General features: G+C 40.9%; 1 protein-coding gene across 4 annotated transcripts; it reads right to left on the reverse strand.

Moving 5' to 3' along the window:
• Positions 1-1,641: 1,641 nt before the first annotated feature.
• On the reverse strand, positions 1,642-18,072 carry zhx1 (zinc fingers and homeoboxes 1). 4 transcript variants are annotated; one of them, XM_030750030.1, is made up of 9 exons: positions 17,630-18,072; positions 14,771-15,094; positions 14,199-14,662; positions 13,663-13,866; positions 12,673-12,888; positions 11,854-12,018; positions 10,476-11,696; positions 8,508-8,732; positions 1,642-2,452 (listed from the first exon to the last, which is right to left on the reverse strand). In XM_030750030.1, the coding sequence occupies exons 2-9, from the start codon at positions 14,979-14,981 to the stop codon at positions 2,438-2,440; spliced, it is 2,721 nt and encodes a 906-aa protein (XP_030605890.1). In that variant the 5' UTR covers positions 14,982-15,094; positions 17,630-18,072; the 3' UTR covers positions 1,642-2,437. The 4 variants fall into 4 exon arrangements, with proteins under 4 accessions (XP_030605890.1, XP_030605891.1, XP_030605889.1 ...); XM_030750031.1 differs by lacking the exon at positions 1,642-2,452 and having other exon boundaries at positions 3,413-8,732; positions 10,476-11,403; positions 11,515-11,696; XM_030750029.1 differs by lacking the exon at positions 1,642-2,452 and having other exon boundaries at positions 3,413-8,732; positions 14,199-14,638.
• Positions 18,073-18,466: the final 394 nt, after the last annotated feature.

Genomic DNA, 18,466 nt, shown 5'->3' on the forward strand with positions numbered 1-18,466 from the left:
GTAAGACAGTCATTTTGCATTTTTTAAATGATCCTGAGGGTTATGGAACAAAAAAAGGCAAGTGGTATACCCAAAAACATTTCACCAGCGCTGAGCCGCAGGATCTGATTGGCTGTCCGTCACGACACGGGACGATCCTCTACCCAAATTAAGGCTTTGCAAGGGTGCACCAAACATGGGACATTGAAAGGTGGAAGAAAGTTGTCTTCTCTTATGAGAAAAAATTTAATCTTGATGGTCCTGATGGCTTCCAATGTTACTGGCATGACAAGGAGATCCCACCTGAGATGTTTTCTTCATGGGACAGTGGGGGGGGGGGGGGGCATCATGATTTGGGGTGCGTTTTCCTTCAATAGAACAATGGAGCTTCGGGTTGCACAGGGGCGTTAAACAGCAGCTGGCTATGTGGTGATGTTGCAGCGGGCATCCCTCATGACTGAGGGCCTTCGTCTGTGTGGTAATGACTGGGTTTTTCAACAGGACAATGCTGCAGTTCACAGTGCCCGCCTGTCAAAGGACTTCTTCCAGGAAAATAGCATCACTCTTTTGGACCATCCTGCATGTTCCCCTGATCTAAATACGGCTGAGAACATTTGGGGATGGATTGCAAAGGAAGTTTACAAAAAGGGACATCAGTTCCAGACAGTGGATGCCCTTCGTCAAGCCATCTTCAACACTTGGAGCAACGTTCCCACTAGCCTCCTGGAAACACTGGCATCAAGCATGCCTAAACGATTGTTTGAAGTGATCAACAAGAATGGTGGAACTACTCATTACTGAGTCCTTTTTTTGACACTTTAATTTCTGTTTTGAGGGGGTTTTCGAGGTTTTTTTGAGCTATGGTCTTAAACTTTTGATCAGCTGAAAAAAATCATGTTTGAGTGTAAATGCAGTTTTGAATAAATTCCCTGCTCAAAAGTTTTTGTCTCTTGCACCGATTTCTTCTTTTAGCACTGTGAAGCTCTACTTAGAACCTTCTTAAGATCCAATAGTGCAAAATGCAAATTCTTGCAATTTTTTAACTGGTCTTAAGATTTTGATCAGGAGTGTATTAGTGGGGGTGTTTGTACTTTTAACCCTGTGTGGATTAATGGAAAATCCAAAATAAATTCAAACTTATGCACCCAATTCTTGTTTTCTGAAGTCATTAAAGATGCATGCTGTACAATCACTCCACCCTGAAAGGAGAACGGCTTAAAGAAATAATTAAAAGCCCCAAATTACCATGACATCCGTGCCCATGATGAGTGGATGTAAACCTTTGACTACAACTTTACATGACAGCCCAAGCATAGGTTAGGATACAATGATGAAGAAGGGTTTATAGTAAGAGATAATAAATGGGAATAATTATTTGAAAGAACTACAGAATGCCTCACAGCATTATATTGCAGTATATACTGAATCATTACTTGGTGATAGAGCGTTGTGTTTTTCTGTACATAAACAAAGACATAATCTGATGCCAAAAGACAAAAAAAAAACCTGATGCATAAAAATGAGCAGAATGCAGGAAAGTGTTCAACCCTCAACACCGAAGGCTTGACATAACCCCTCCCACCAACACTCTGAAGCATTTTATTTTATTAAAGCACTTATTTTTAAAAGCACCATAATCGTGTAAAGAAAAAAGTGCAACCCATTTACATTTTACAGCATATATTATTTATACAGTTTATTTTCACATGGTGTTGAGGCTGCTACACCCAAATCACACATATTGGTTCATCCCCACAGCTCCCCAACTTGAAACATGTTCCTATTGCTATGCCTTTTTTTGGTGTTGTAAAAACAGATATAAATAAGTAACTAATCCCCTTAAAAATGCTGTCACTTACATATTAAGAGCATAAACATATCTTGCCTTCTCCCTCTTGATCTGAGTATGCTCTTGCTGTGAAGTGCCAGAGAATTACTTGGAAGAATTACTGTTTGTTTTGTTTTTGTTTTTTATTTTGTTGGCTTGTGTAAATTAAGTTGTTTCATAATATAGCAGTAAGCACAGAATACCCATAACTGAAAAATAACTAAGGCATAAATCAAACTGGTGTCTCAGTTAAGAATGTTGAAATTATTGTGTGGCGTGGCTCAATTCACAGTAAAACTGAACGGTTATATTTGATCTTTTTTCATTCTTTATAGTAATCATTTCAAACATCACTGTGCCAGGCAGAGACATAAATCAAATGAGCCACAATCAACATGATGAAAAACACACTCTGCAGCAGCTTTACTTCAGACAAGAAAAAAAAAAGCAGCGGTGTCCAGCTACATATTTTTATACACATGACCACAGATCTATGAATGGAACCTAGAAATTAATATTTCCTCAAATGTGTCCTCTTATAATAGAAAGACGAGACGTGTAACCTCACTCGGGATTTTTCTGTAGCCACAGTGATGCTGATATGATCCCCTCTCTGAATTTGTTCTTCTTTCACCTTCCTCGTAGCTGCCAACACGAAAATATACATTTTAGGTTTTCAGTGACATTTCAGCATGTGGACCATCGTTAGGAGAAACAAGAATTTATGTTTTCAGCTGTTCATCCATTACCTGATAAGGCGCTGAAACAACCCAACAACCTCAGACTTACCAAACAGTCATTTTTAATAAAACATTGTGCCCTACTTTTAGTCTAGACTTCATGTTTCATGCAGCATTATTTAAAGCAAAATGCTTCTCACACGTGCACGTCCTTTGATCCAAATTTATTGGGTTTTATCCTCAAACAAGTATAAAATATAAATCTTTTCTAAATCAACCTATCAAGCCAGAGCCTCAATAACAGCTGGGATTTTAAATTAACATTGCACACGTTTCATGTCTCACAGCTGGTAGCTACAAGCTGAGGAGTGCAGGGACCACAGAGATTTTTTTTCAGCCTTCTACAGCAAAACTGGAGCAACAACCACACACACATACACACCAGGATTAATCAAAGTTCATCACACAAATTTTAAGTGAGTGGAAATGCTGGTTCCACAGACACAGAGTAACACTGATTTGAACTGTTTTGTTGAGATGTTTGGTCATGAACAGTACACAGAAAACGTGTCTCTGCAAAAGCCTCAGTAAGTCAGTTTCAGTCAGAGAATCTTCTCTAGACGCAGCGTTTCAGTTTACGGTATATTATTTACAGTTATATTAGTTGGTACTACAGTGTGTTCTTCCTGCATTATCTGTGTCTGTGGAGAACAACAGCAACTAATTACACCCAGTCACTATCATGAATCAGCAAAAACAGATCTGAAGGTATACACAGCACTGAAGCAGAAACAGGGAGAAAACATTTGGATTAAAAGCACACCGTGTTGATATGAAGGAAAAATCTGATCACATAACAGAAGATAAAAATGCGACAGTGAGATTTAAAATAAAAAAAAAAACATTTCAATTTTTATGGACAGTATTTTATAATTCTGACAAGGTGTGGGTTTTTTTTTTTTTTTTTAACCAAAAAGCTGGCAGCTGTAGTGTGAAAACATCTGGATCTCTGATTTCTGTAAGAAACATTCAACTAGCTACCTCTAAATACAGAAAACGAGTGAGGACTATAGCAGAAGTACAGCGGGTACAGATATGACATATGAGCGTAATAGGACCGCAGGGAAACTACTCAGATCACAACATTAGCTTTTAGCTCTACTGCACAAAGTTAACTGGGATACAAGATGAGGGTTCGATATAAAATCACAACTCTGCGAAAAGACACGGCACCTCAACACAACTGGGGAAAATGTTAACAGCGCCCTCTAGTGCCACATGAGATACACAACTGTGTATTTATAGGCTTAAAAGTACTGAAATGTGTAAATTTAGTGGGGTGAGTCGTTAACATATCATCATAAAAATTCTTAATGCACAGTTAGGTTCATAAGATTTTGAACAATGAGACAAGTTCTACTTTGCCTCTGTGCGCCACAAAAGTGGATTTTAAATCAAACAGTGAAGATGTGACTTAAGTGTAATTCAATAATTTTACACACATTTTGCATCAAGTGTTCAGGAATTACAACCATTTTTATACATATGCCCATATTTCCAGAGGCTCAAAGTGTTGAATCTGTATTTTACAGCTTTTCACTGTAATTTGAGAAACAAATTTAAGAAAACTGAGAATTTCATTGGTTCACTATCGGATCTCTTCGCCGTAATTGCAATTAGCAATTTCTTTAGCATTTGTTTTCTTTGGTTAGATCGTTGCACTATAGTATTATTTCACCGCAATTTGCAATCTACCACCGGGCACGGCCAGACTGGTTCACAATGTGTGCGATCATCTTGACGGTCCTTTTTACCCTTTGATTTTGTGGGGCTACAGAAAGCAAAAATGCCGACCAGCGTCAATGCAAGGGGGAAGAAGAGGAAACATAAAATACCAGGAGCTGCGAGAGGCCTTGGAGAAAAAAAACTACAGCTCCCCTCAAGATGATGCCACCTATTGTTGTTGTAGTTAATAGCTTGCATTATAAACGTGATAGTTCATGCTGACAAAGTAATGACAGATATTCCAACATAGGAAGTGCTGTTAGCAGCTGATCGGATCATAAAACACCTGGCTTATAATGTTTTTGTTATCTATGCTTTTTAACTGATTTCTGAAAACCCATTAGTGGCAGTTAAATGGCGCTCTGGGACATGTTGAATGCATCCTATTTAAGTGTAACTCTTCTGTTTTTCATGCAAAAAAATGATCTATTTAACAGTTCACCATCACTCAATTAACAAGCCAGCACGGCATTTAGCGTTTAACACTAGGAAGCTAATTAGCATTAGCTTGCTAATAGAAGCAGAGGGATGAATTCTGAAGTACATCTTGATTGTTTGATTCAACTGCGGGGGTATCAGAAGTTATAACGGCCAATAAAATTTAAAACGTAAAGAACAGACGGGTGAAACAGCTTTCAATCATATTATAAGTCCAGATGTTGCATAGATTGTCCACCAGAGGGCACTCTCAACTTCCCCCACTTACAAACTGCACTATCATATTATCTTAATAAGGATTTATGTATAACAAATGTTTGAGAAATCTGTTTATATTTTGTGTGTATAAAAGAAAAAAAATGCTGGCTGATGAACTGGAATATCTGATTTTTCACCAATCATTGGTATCAGTCTTAAAAAAATCCTATATCGGCAAAACAAAAACTACTCGGGTTCATTCAAACATTAATTCAAGTAAGTGCGTGTCTTTTCTTTTGAGTTCTGATTCTACATTTCTGCAACCAAAGTACCAAAAAGCCACTTGTGCACACTGATTGAACTCTACAACTGATTCTAATAAAAAAACACTATTCTATTGTACATATTGAGCCTGTCTTCTTAACAAGAAGTTCACTGTTGGCTGGATAGAGTTGCAATGACAGTGTTCATAGATAGAAACATATAAAAACCATTCAAAACAGACTGACTATAATAATGAAAGAGCACACTGTAAAAGACTTTGGGCTGGATACCTGGGAGCAGCACGAAGTCTAACCTGTGGTCTAAACTGAGTACTGACTGCCATTTTGTAGCATTTGTAGACATTATCATGCGATAATAAATGCTTATAAAAGGGCACAAAATGGCTGCACTTGGGGTGTTAAAGTTAAAAAAAAAATGTGCAAAATAGAGAAAGGTCATGGAAAGATGCCCCTCTAAACTAGCAGTAGCTCAAACTGAGTACATATTTCAGTGATTTGAAAAAGAAAACAGGTCCATGGCTGCACTCAACTTGCACCGTATTTTTAAGCTACATTATCAGTTTACCCAGGATGAGGCTTCTACTGTGCCAAGTATACCAGCCCCAAATATGTACAAATGTTGTTTGTCTTGGTTATTGCATGCAGTATTAGACAAAAGTATACCTTAAAAGTGTGAATCAAGTCCAGGCACTCGTCACATTATGACCAAACAGATAAAAGGTTTTAGCTTCCCATCAGTTCATCATAAACTAGCTGGCTTAAAGCTCGAGATGTTGGAAACCTAAAAGCAACATCTTCTAGTGTGACAAGAGCCTGGGGATACGTTACAAACATCGTTAAAATTCGGAACTCCAAGGTGTCTCTTTAAGGACTTACAACTGAAGTTTCCAGTGTTAGCTTCAGTGTAGCGAGGCATCTAATAGCATCAGCAGAAAGCTGAGCTCAGTCATGCATCATCATTAGTTTGAACAAGCCTTCTTGAAGATTTCTGATTTCCAAAGTTGAGAGTTGGTGAAATTCTGTTCAAACGAGCGACGAGCCAGGTAGGCACAAAGGTTAACCTGCAAAGCTTCATCAGAGTCTCCCCCCTGTCGGTGAAGATCAGCAGTCGGGACAGTTTGCAAAGAGTTCGTAAAGAGGGAAGAAAGCAGAAAGTGGAGGGTTATTTGGTAGACTTCCCACCACAGAGGGAAAGCTGTGCCATGTCTTCATCACAACAAATGAGAGAAAGCAACTTTTTCCAATACTGTCTTTTAGTTTTCACGTTTTGAGTCTTTTGAAGAAGTCCCTTTAGCCCTGTCTGCCTGTGTCTGCTTATATTGCAGACAGTTTACTGAGACAGGGAGGCAATATGACATCGCTAACATTTACATCATGTAATAGTCACTCATTTGACAAAAGGAGGAGAGGGTTAAGGAAGTGGGTAGGGCCATGTGGGAGCAAGAGGGAGATGTTGGAGACAGTTCCCTAGATTTAAAAGACTAACAGAATTACAAGAAATGCATTTTCACACTGAGAAAAATGGGGCTCAAATTGTGCAATTTAGTCAAAGAAAGTGGTGGGTGATTGTTCTATTATTTTTGAGCCTTATAAACATCCAAATATGAAACACATATATTATTAGAAAAGTGATTAAACTGGTAATGTTCCAGGTTAGTACAAATAAAAAAAGGCAAAATACTGGTTCAGGTTGTATTCATACAAAACAGATTTGGTCTTCCATTTCATGGAATTAAATGAGATTAAGGTGCCTAATCAGTATTTAGTCCACTATGAACACAAGTGGACAAAGTGCATTTTTTAAAAGTTTACTTTAGGTGCTTCAGGTTTTTCTCTTCAGTGCAGAAAGGATTCAGATTGTTATTTGAAATACTGCCTAACAGTGTCTTTTAAAATATGGATCAAGACCCAACATGATTCACAGGCCTCATGTCAGTGATTTGGTGCTCACTGCAGTCTTATTAGGGTGACAGCCTGCTTTAGTTTACATGTTTTTGGGGAAACTCTGCTTCAATCCATCAAAGGGTCACCTCCAGTAAAACACTGTAGCAAAATATTTGCCTCTGTATCGTTATTTCAGAGTTCCACCTTACAGTGGCCCCTATTTAGTGCACAAATGGTGCCTCTGTAGCTCACTGCTCAAAGACAACACATTCAACTTCGGACTTACTCTCTCATACTCATAATCTACACAACCCCCTTTTAAAAGGTCAGAGCAGGTCACAGGATGTGTTTTATCAAAAGGTGAAAGATGAATTTCAAAACATTTAAAGCAGTTCATATTAAATGCATTTTGTGGCGTCTTTTCCATCCGACCTGTAGCTGTTATGTTAAAAATCTATAAGAGTAATGAGACAAATGAGCAAGTATAAAGGGAAGACTTAAGTAGACATCCTGTGTTATTTAACAGCCTGGCCTTTGCATTCATTCAGCATTAAAGTAGTTTTTCTCATATTATTTCACACAGATCACATCATTAAATTCGTGTCAGCTCAAACAACTCATGATCTGCTCTTCACAGGTGCTGAAGAAATCAGGTAAATTTAAACCCCACAATCATGTGCTGGTTTCACTGCGTACACTGCTCAGCAGTGACATCTAGCTGCGATACATTTCCAAGCACCTTTTTTAACTGCAACTGGTCAGGAGGGAAACATTCATAGCATTAAAGATCGAAAGTTTGAATTCAGGCCCTTGCTCACAACAACATATCAAACACTCCTTCTAGAAGAAAAGTAGCATCATCGTGTGAATGGGTGCAGCTTACTAGCTGCATTTAAACAGGCAAGGAGTGCAAATTTAACAAGGAGCAAAATCTGTTATTTACAACAGTCAGTTTCCTAAGCTTTAAAAAAAAAAAGGGGATTAATGGACACGTCGGGATGCAACAGATTTTTGGGTACCTATTTCATCTACAGTTGTCATCCTCAGCTCAGCTTGAAGATTGCATTTTACGCTATTCCTCTTGACAAAATACTGTGTAGGTGCTGCTTTATAAGCGTAATCAAAGTTTCATGTGCCACTGTGTGGGGTCTGATTCTCATCTTAACCTTAGTTACAGTGAGAGTGAGCTAAAGCTAATAGTCCATCTGTTAGTATCACATAGGCGTGACTCAGAAACAGTTTGAAAAGCAAATTAATGTGGAAAACTACACATGCAAATCCGTGGATAAAAAGACTTGGTCTAAAGCTAACTGTCGTCCAGCGTTGACTCAAAAAGTATTTCTTTTGTAACATTCAGATACGTTCCATCCTGCTTCACTAGTCTTCAGAAACAGATAAAGATTTCTTGACGCTACGTGACGGCTCCCAAACCTCACTGTCATCTGTGTCGTCGCCATCGTCCTCGTCTTCTTCGTCATCTTCTTCATCTCCCAGCCTTGTGCCCGTCTGCTCGTCGGTGGCCACTGACTCACCCTGTGTCGCCTCTTCATCCTCCCGCGCTCCCTCGTCTCCATCTGTCCTCCGTGTACCCGGCTCCTGGAATGGATCTAACCCCATGTCCAAGCGCCGCTGGACCTCGGCGAACCACTCCCTCACCTTTCAACAAAGAGCGAAAGAGCAGGTCATGACCTCAGAAGGTTATCTCTTGACTTCGAGGTGGCTGAAATGACTTTCTAGACTACAATAACTTTAAACCAGCAAGTGTTAATGATGTGAAGATGCATTTAACCCTTAGTAAGTTTTTTGGGACAATTCAGATTGTCTTTTAACTAGTTGCACAGAGACACAAAGCCAGCCTCAGGGAGTCACAAATTAGTGTACTCCTAGTGCCAGACTCAAGCCCAGATAAATGGGAGGTTTGCATCTAGAAAGGCATCTGGTATAAAAATCTGTGCCAAATATCAAATCTATGTCAAATAAGTGGATCCATTTAGTGTGGTGACCCCTTTGGAAATAAAGGAGCAGATAAAAGTACTTTTACGAATAATCTTTTGACTAAATATACATTATTGGGCTACACCTCATCATCTTTGAATTCAGGTGTTTTCAGTCCCACTGCCACAGGTGTATAAAATCAAGCAAATAGACACGCAGTCTGCCTTCATAAGCTTTTGTGAAAGAATCAGTTGTTCTACAGAGCCCAATGAATTTGTGCATGGTACTGCAATAGGATGCTGCCAATGCAACAATTTTCTGAAATTTCTTTCCTCCTAGTTATTTAACAATCAGCGGTAAGTGGAATTATTGCAAAGGTCAAGTGTTTAGGAACCACAACAACCCAGCTACAAAGTGGCAGACAACATAGTGTTATAGAGCAGTGTCACCGAGAGTGCCTAGCACACAAAAGTTGTCAACACTCTGTTGACTCTGTTGTTAACTGCAGAGTTCCAAACCACCTCTGGCATGAGCATCAGCACAAAAACTGTGCACTGGGAGCTTCATGGCTTGGGTTTCCATGGCTGAGCAGTTCTTGTAGTTATTATATGCAGGTGGCCCAGTACTTTTGTCTATACAGTGTATATCAAAAAATCTTAAAATGTTGTATTTAAAAACCAGATATCAATGATGCAGAACCTCATCTGGATTCATCACAATCCAACACAATTGGTTTGTGTTGCAATGATTGTGCTGCAATGAGTAAAGTGAAAGAAAGTTGTAAGTTTTGCTGCCATTGATCAACTGTATTGCAAAAACTAAAGCGAATTAAAATCCATGAAAAGTCAAGGAGGCTCACAAACAGTCATATCCAGGACAAATTAACCTTGTTTCCAGATCTCATCAATACTCCAGGTGGAGTAGAGATTCTTGAGAAATCGGAAAGGTGCCGGTAAAACCACCAATGTGACCTTGACTTTAAGCACAATTTAGGTGAAGACCCATTAGGTGATCATTACGCAAACCGCACTAAAATCTGACCAATACTCTAGATGGAGTCATAATTCTTGTGAACTGTGGAAGGAAGGATCCACAGATGCATGACTTGCCATTGCATAAACCCATCAGTCCCTCAGTTACATGAGCTAAAAAAATAGGAAGGATTTTAGGGAAGAAATATTGTGTAATTGCCCTGTTAATGCTAGACCTGGCACAAAAAGATGCTTTAAGTGGTAATTTTTTTTCTCATATCATTTTTTTCCTGTATGAGTATTGCTATATGTATGCTATAATTGGATAACAAACAGCATATGGAAACACACAGAATATCAGAAAAATGGCATATCAACAACAAACAACAAATTGACATGTAAACAGCATAAATTATATGTTCAGTTATTATTACTGTTATTTTTTTTTTTCTCACCTAAGAGGGAGCATCAGTGGTCTTAGCTGAAGTCTTACCTGTTCATAGCTCATATTGGTCTTGGTGACAAGCTCATCCAGATCTTGCTCATTGAGGAAATGGTGCTTCAAGTAGTACTCCTTCAGAATCTCCTTCCCAGTCTTGAATTTCTTTGATGGGGTTGATCTGTCAACATCCGTGCTTGAGGAGGTGGACCTTCTTGGCTGCTTCCTGGTTCGGGACCGTCCCCACCCACGATTTCGGCCACGTCTTTTTCGACTGCCGCTTCCCAGTTTACTGCCACCTCCGCTGTTTGGTCCTTCGATGTTGCCACTTTGGTACTGAAAGAACCATTTCAGGTTTCCGTTCTTCCAAGAGTACCGAGAGTCCCCAAACCAGCTGACAATGTAGGAGCGAGGAAGGTTGCTCTCTTCTGCCAGCTGATCATACTCCTCTGGTGTGGGCCACTGGGTCCGTACAAAGGCACTTTTCAGAATATGGAGCTGCTCTGGAGACTTTTTACTTTTATCCTTTATGTCCTTCTTGTTGCTGCTGAGCAGCTGCTTACTGCGATTCCCAGGAGGAGTTTGACTACCTTTTCGGGATGAAGAGGCAGGAGGTGAAGAAGAGGCCAGTCCTCCGGTTCCTCCCCCTTCTCCTCCTTTTGTTCCATCCGTGTCTACTTTTCCTCCTTCAGAAGAATCGGGGGACGAGGTGCTGACAGACGGCATTTTTCGCCTCTCAGTGAACCAGGCGTCAATCTCCCTCCGTGTCAGTTTAGTCTCTGTCCTCAAACGGCTCAGCTCTTCATCTGACGGGGTGGCGCTCTTCTCAAAACTCTCCTCCAGCACCACCAGCTGCTCTGGCGTCTTCTCCTTAAACTTCTGCAGGGTAAAGTCTGGGAATGGGTTCCACGTTTTAGGCCGGGTCTCCTTCTCCTTAACAGGAGGTGTACGTGGAGGATGGGGTGACGTAGGGGTCTCATCACTGGAATCGATAACAATGGTGGTGTTAGCAGTGCTGCTACAGCTGCCGCTTCGGCCACCTCCATCATGAAACACAATGACATGGCTGTTCTTGGAGTTGCGCTGGTTGTACCTGGTGTCACTGAACCATTTTTTTATCTCCCCTTTTGTCAGGTTGGTGAGCTTCATCAACCGGGCAATTTCAGCATCTGTGACAAAGTGGTTTTTCAGGTAGCTGGCTTTCAGCTCTGCCAGCTGCTCTTTGGATTTCTTAGGTCGCATGCTGAATGTGTCAGCGCTGAGGGCTGAGTTCTCCTTAGAGAGGGAAGGAAAAAGTTATATTTTAATCCAGTGTCTTTTCCACATAGTTCTAACTAAAAGAAACACCATGCGGTAATTTCATGCACTGATTACAGCTAAAAAATGCCAAATGTGCTTGTTGGCAACACTGAACTTTAAGTGTTTTCCACACCTGTGGTGAAAGGGAGGGAGGCTGGACAGTGGTGGCCCGCTTCATCTCACTGTTTGTCGGGGTGGGCTGACAAGAAACTCTGCTGGAGCTCTGGGACTGGCTAGGCAAACCTGCCACTGTCAGGGTGATGGGACTGGTAACTGGAAGGTTCCCCCCTGGGCCAACCTACATAGGGTCAGAAAAGAAAAAATAAGGGGCAGAGATATGATGTTTTGTTTAAAAAGACTACTTGTTTATAAAACAAAGTTGTTTTTTTTTAAGTGTTAAACTGCTGTAATGTTTCATGTACTTGTGTTAGTGGCTTTTTTTTTTTTTGGCAAGATTACAATTCCTACCTCTAATGTCTGGCCAAGGAGCAAAAGCATCAAAGATCAGAACATTCAGCTCACTCAGAAAGATTTCATTCCTCACACGCCAAAGTGAGAGTAATAATTCACTTATTTGTTCTGCATTCACTTGGTAAAAGAGGCTTGGATCCAAAGATGCAATGCATCGTCAACATAGTGTGTAAAAGCATGAGAAAAGTTTCTAACTAAAGTGTCTAGCAGTACTGTTGTTTCTGAGTGGTTCATTTAATATTATTGTAACTCAGGATGTGATCAAAGACAACTTTTATGGAAGTGGTCTTTCAAACAGTTAAACTGTACATGTGATCATGTTCATATGGTCACTGATATATCAACAGGAAAGCTAAGCTGTCCCAGATGGATTTAAAATGGACTAACTCTTTCCTCGCATTACATTACTACCCATTCAGACTAAAAGTCCAAGCCAGGTTAAGGCTGAGTCAAATGTAACATATGTTCTTTCCTTACCTACCTGTGTGAACACGAGGCCAGGCTGGCCCACTATCTGGCAGGTCTGAAGGATGGACTGCAGGCCGTTAGCAGCAGCTGACAGTTGGTGAGCAGGTATGACAGTGATGGTCTGAGGTACTGTGTGCACTGTGCCGTTAAACTGCTTCCTCCTGGCCTCCTCCACTTCTTCTGGAGTCCAGCTGACACCGTGCTTTAGTCGCTGGGCTGAGAACCACACCTGGGCACAGATCAAATCTGACTGAAAAATGTTGTTTTAATTTTTACTTTAAAACTTTGAGACTCATCACATTAACACTGTGAAGAAGGCCAGACAGCGTCTCTACCTCCTCAGGCGGCTGAGAGACTTTAAGCTCCCACTCAAGGTGCTCAGGAACTTTTACACCTGCACCATCAAGAGCATCTTGCGTGGGAGCATCACCACCTGGATGGGAAACAGCACTAAACAGGACTTCATGGCCCTTAAAAGGGTGGTCCGTTCAGCTGAACGGACTATCAGAACCACACTGCCCAACCTGCAGGACATTTACACCAAGCAGTGCAGGTTAAGGGCTATGAATATCCTAAAACAGCCCAACCACCCCGGACACTCTTCTCCCTGCTGCCATCCGGCTGGTGTTATCGCTGCCTGAGTACTAAGACTGAAAGGTTGAAGAAGAGTTTTTATCCACAAGCCATCCATATCCTCAATTCTGAGCCCTAAACTGCACTACTACTACACTATTAAACACAATGTATGTTATTCTATTCTGTATAGTGTAATTACTTATATTTATTCTTCTTATTTATATATTCGCACTGCTTATTATTGGATGCAGGTACAAAATACATTTCACTGTGCATTGTACTGTGTACAACTGTGCATTAGACAAATAAACCTTATCTTAAAATAGACAGTTTATAGGTGAAAATTTGAAATTTCAATTGAGGCAGCTTTTCACTTGACAAAGACATCATACAACGTTTATGAGCAGAGGTAATCTACTTCATGTACCTTGATCTGTTCCTCTGTGAACTGTGTCTGTGCTGCCAAACTGCTGATCTCAGCCATGGAGGGGTAAGGGAATTTCTTGTATGTGGTGCCCAGCAGAGGGTTGGTGTCCATAGCAGCACTGTAGGAGGGGATGCTGCTGAGGGGAATCAGAAGCTGGGGCTGAGCTGCTGCTGTGCTCTGCTGGGCCTGGAAGGCAGAAAGCACCTGGAAAAAAGACAGAGAGGGATGGAAATGAGAAATGTCATTGATGCAGATTGGCTAAAGGAGAGATGGTGTCCAAGCACTATTTGGCAAGCTTGTGGCCAGCTTAAGTGTTCCTGAACAAGGCAATGAATATTTATCAGCTGAAGGGCTGCTGAATGCTCTTGATACTTAACATTAAAACTACCCTTTGTCCAAAAGCTTGCAGCAGGATTTAGATCTACAGGCTGCTGCTGGTTCTCAGCACATGCATTAATTGTTTGCAGAAAGGGACAAATTTGGTATTATTTTGCCTGTTTTGCTGTAAAGCACTTTACATCATACAGTCTCTCTACCTGTGCCAGACCAGGAGGCAGAACTGTGGGATTTAAAATGGATGACTTCCTCTGCTGTTCTGACTGCGGGCTGACCAGCAAGCTGCCTCCCCCGAGCTTCATGGAGTCGTGCATGAGCATCTCCATAGGCGTCATTGGCCCCAGAGGAGCTTCGATAGGTTCCTGCTCTCCGCCCAACTCTCCCTCGCCACCTCCTCCAAAACCTTCTGTTGCCTCATCTGCTGATTTTAGGGACACAGCGATTCTCTTGGGTTCAGATTTGGTCTTCATTCTCATGATCGGGGTCTTGCTGAGAGAGATAGCAGCAACTGCTGCAGGGTCTGCTCCCCCCTCCTCAGGGGTTTCACACTGTTGTTCCTGGGTGGGCTGGTCGCTGCTCAGATCCTCAGGAGGATTTGCAGTGCTCCGTTTCAGTGAGGGACCGATGACTTCTCTATTGTCTATAGTGGAAACACTGGGTTCATCTGCAGTAATAACAGTAACAATAATGCAGCATTCAGATTTACAGTGCATTTGTGTATACTAAGTATATTTCAGGTTTGTCGGGTTGAGAATGGGTCCAAGATTCTTACCTAAATCTGGTGGAACAGGGACAACAACAACAGCCTGCCCCAGCTCCTCTGCAGTCAGCCCCTCCTCTATTCCTTCCTTCACCTTTCCCTCCTCCTCCTCCCCAGCCTCCTCCTCCTTTGTCCTTTCTGTTTTATCTTCCATCTCCTCCTGCTCAACCACATCAGAAGGCACCACCATGCAAGGTGTGGTGGATTTCCGGCGGCTTGACATTGTCAAACCAAACTGTTTATTTCTCCAGTAAAACTAGATCTGTGGTAGAACTGTCGAGACTCACATATCGCAGGCAAATGTGCTCACACTTTAGAGTCCTTGAATTATGTATTCTGGTGAAAAAGAAAAAAAAAAAACACACAAAACAATTATTCAAATAATCTACCCACTGTTGCTTAAGTGTTAATGTTGTTATTATCAAATGCTTCATTTGCTGCCAAAGTTAAGAAATTGTGTGTGGGACAGGAGGTCAGCTTGCAGCTAGTATATTAAAAATATAGTACAAACAGGTTGTTGTGTATTTGTTACTGAATTACGTGTTTTAAAGAACCATCTAAAGAAGGGCATTGCAAATAAGCCTAAACTATTTAACCTGAGTAAATGCAAGTTTAATTTTTTACAAAACATAATGGCACTTACAGTTTAAAACGCCAGCTGGTTCTTACGAAATGGTTGGACATGTTTTTATTTATTGTTTTATTTATTTATGCTTTGTCTTCGGTTTCCTTAACAAATGACTTCAATCACTCAACTTGAATGGGCAATTTCTCAAGAAAGCCGCAACCCACAATCTGCCCATTTTGCACAACCACATTTTGAACAAGCACAAATCGCACAATCAGCGAGTGTCTTGTTTTCAGAACGGGAGCTAAAAAAATCATCTAAATGTGATGCATTTAGGAGAGTTCTATAAACTGGAGCAACAGAAACTGCACTAATCTTGTACAATTACTATATTCAGGATATGATTCATAAAAGCCATATATGATTTTTTCTAATTTGTGTTCATCCATAAGACATTTTCACTTAAATGATAGTAAAGCCATCATAGTCAGTTAACCTTTTGATACTGTTACTGATTTACGCTCCTTACAGCGCATAATGAATAGTTTAGAGCATCACTATGACAACACTAACCAGCAATGGTCATTATTTTTTTAAGATTAAAGAATCACCTGAAAAATCATTAATTAATACTATAGGTTGCATCCTATGTTGCAGATGAAGACCTCCCTTAGCTAATCTTTTTTTTTTTTTTTCTTGCATGAAGTTATTTATCATATGCATGCAAAACAGTTCACTATAATATATGCAAGAACTGTAATGGCGAGAACTAAGCACATTAAGTAGTACACTGCACAGGCTATGTGCTATACAGACCTTCAGAAGATGATGTAACTCTATGAAATTGCGAGGTGAAACTAAAACTTGATCAGCTGAGTTCTCTCTATTATAAGATGTCTGCCTACCTCCTAAAGTCATTATAGACACTCATGAATTTATACCAGAGCCATTAAAAGAGAGAAACACAGACACATGGCACTCAAGTCCATGGGTGAATTCTGCAACAGCAAACATGGTGGTAGAAGCTACTAAAATCTCATTTAAAGGCAAAGTCAGCAAACATTTTAAGCAATTTTTTAAATCAGATTTGACTGGTGATTCAATACTGGTGACCACTGAAATCAAACTAAATACCTGCGCAAATAAGTGATGTCAGAGGCATTACGAGACAGCTGCCTAGTGGCGAGAGTTGCGTCTAAAAAGACTTTGATTATAGTAAATTATCGCCCGTGCGCACATGTTATTATCGTGTTATTATTAGGCTATTATTAACAATCATTACAGATACAATACCTTGGGAACAGAAAATTTACCATTGACATTCTTATACACAGTCATGTGAAAAAAAATCTGTACATTCAATGATTTGATCCGCTGTGAAACACCAAGTCCAGATGAAGACTTGGTGTTAAATGAGCCAAAATTTAGATTGCTTGTACCGATTGTGCAATTTAAATAAATAAAGAGATCGGTCGCATGGAAAAAATAAGCACAGATACATTGAAAACACCTTAAAATCTATAAAAGTGGAGTCAGAGATTTGAGATCAGATGTCAATTAAGAGAACCTTTTTAGGGAGCGACAGGTAAGCGCAGTTTTATTTAAACGCTCACTCTGTTCTGTTTGCTGTTGAAGTGTATGGTGTCATCCTGTCAAGGCGTAAAGTGCGCTTTAAGGCCCTCAGAAAAGGGGTTGTAGTTGAGGAGGCTGTAAGTCTGGCAAAGGTGTCAAAAAAGACCTCAAAATTATTTAAATTCCTTAGATTATATCAGGATATTCCAGTAATGATTAGTAAGGGATATCATAACCTAGTACAATATTTACATTTTGCTTTAGGGCTCACATGGCCTGCTCACAACAAATATTTGAGTTCAGTTTGTATTTGTCTTTGTGTTAACTTAACAGCTTGTGTGTGCCATTGTGACACAAATGCTACAATTAGAAAGCAACCATTCCCCTCTAACACGCCACTGCACATGTTTTGGGCCAACTTTTCCTGACTTGTTGCTGGTAAAGTCAGCCTCACAGATTATTCAGGGGCAACAGCAGCGATGTGGGCAACATGCTGCGCTGCTCAGCCATCGTGAGATCATTTGCATCAACTGTTAGCAACTCAATAATGTGAAGGTGTGAGCTAGCTAATTCGTTATAATTATTAATGCCACGTTAAAGCTACAAGTTATTAAACAAATAGGTCACTTCAGAGCTAAAGGCATCCAACGAGTATATAAAAAAAATGGGCCAACTAGCCAGTGTTAGCCGGGCCAGTCATAATTATCGATCACGTCTGGCGGTAAACTTACTGGAACTACTGAAATGTGCACTGTGTTGCTACCAGGCTGTCGAGACAAGGCGAGGAGTGATTTCCTGGGTCTCAACAGAGCAGCTCCCAGCTCCTCTCTGGTGCTGGTATCTGTCGGTGTCTCCGCTTTCCCCCCGGCTAGCCGCTCAGCCCCAAGCCCGGCCGGGACCGCGTTAACGTTATTTGGGCGAGCGGGTCTCCCAAACCCAGCCGAGGGAGGCAGACAGACAGACAGACCGGTCTAACGGCTACGGCTGTCGTTGGCAGATGCTGGAAACACCGGACATCTCCTTCTCCTCGTCGGAGCAGGTTACTTCACGCCAAAGGGGGGAGGCTTCTTTTGCGAAAGTTAACGCACCGGGGGTTACATTCATACCGTGGCCGTGCCGTTTGCTGACCCAATTCTCTGATATTTTTTTAACGCCTGATTTTTTTAATGATCAAACGGCGTCGTCATTCAATGTAATACGTCCTGACGTCATTCCTCGGCGACTCTCTCGGTGCTCTAAAAATTTTTTGGAGCAATTTAGTAAAAAATGCCCCAAATCTTACTGCTGCAGTGTACTCTGTGTGCGGTCGTTTTAGCTGACGTGCTTAGAGAGTAAGTGCGTTTCAAACAGCGTGTGCGCTGGGCCATAAACTCATCATTTCCCCGGCCCGGCTGTGTGCCAAAATGTCCTTACATGACCTGTCAGGGCACTATGTAGAAGCTACTTAAGGACAGCACCGACAGTGCAGGATCGCTTCCTGCAGACACGATGCTGCGTACAGCTGCTGTTCAGGCTTTTCTGGTGATTATTTTTCAATTGATTTTTAAAAACAGGCCACAATGTAAAGC

The sequence above is a fragment of the Archocentrus centrarchus genome, chromosome 16 (genome assembly GCF_007364275.1).
Source record: "Archocentrus centrarchus isolate MPI-CPG fArcCen1 chromosome 16, fArcCen1, whole genome shotgun sequence".
Taxonomy (NCBI): Eukaryota; Metazoa; Chordata; class Actinopteri; order Cichliformes; family Cichlidae; genus Archocentrus; species Archocentrus centrarchus.

Excerpts from the sequence above, each read along its gene's own strand:
- zhx1 (XM_030750027.1), bottom strand. The coding sequence starts at position 14,981 with ATGTCAAGCCGCCGGAAATCCACCACACCTTGCATGGTGGTGCCTTCT. Across the intron at positions 12,019-12,672 it reads CTGGCCTCGTGTTCACACAG|GTTGGCCCAGGGGGGAACCT; the intron begins GTAGGTAAGGAA and ends GACCCTATGTAG. Across the intron at positions 11,697-11,853 it reads CTCCCTCCCTTTCACCACAG|GAGAACTCAGCCCTCAGCGC; the intron begins GTGTGGAAAACA and ends TCCCTCTCTAAG.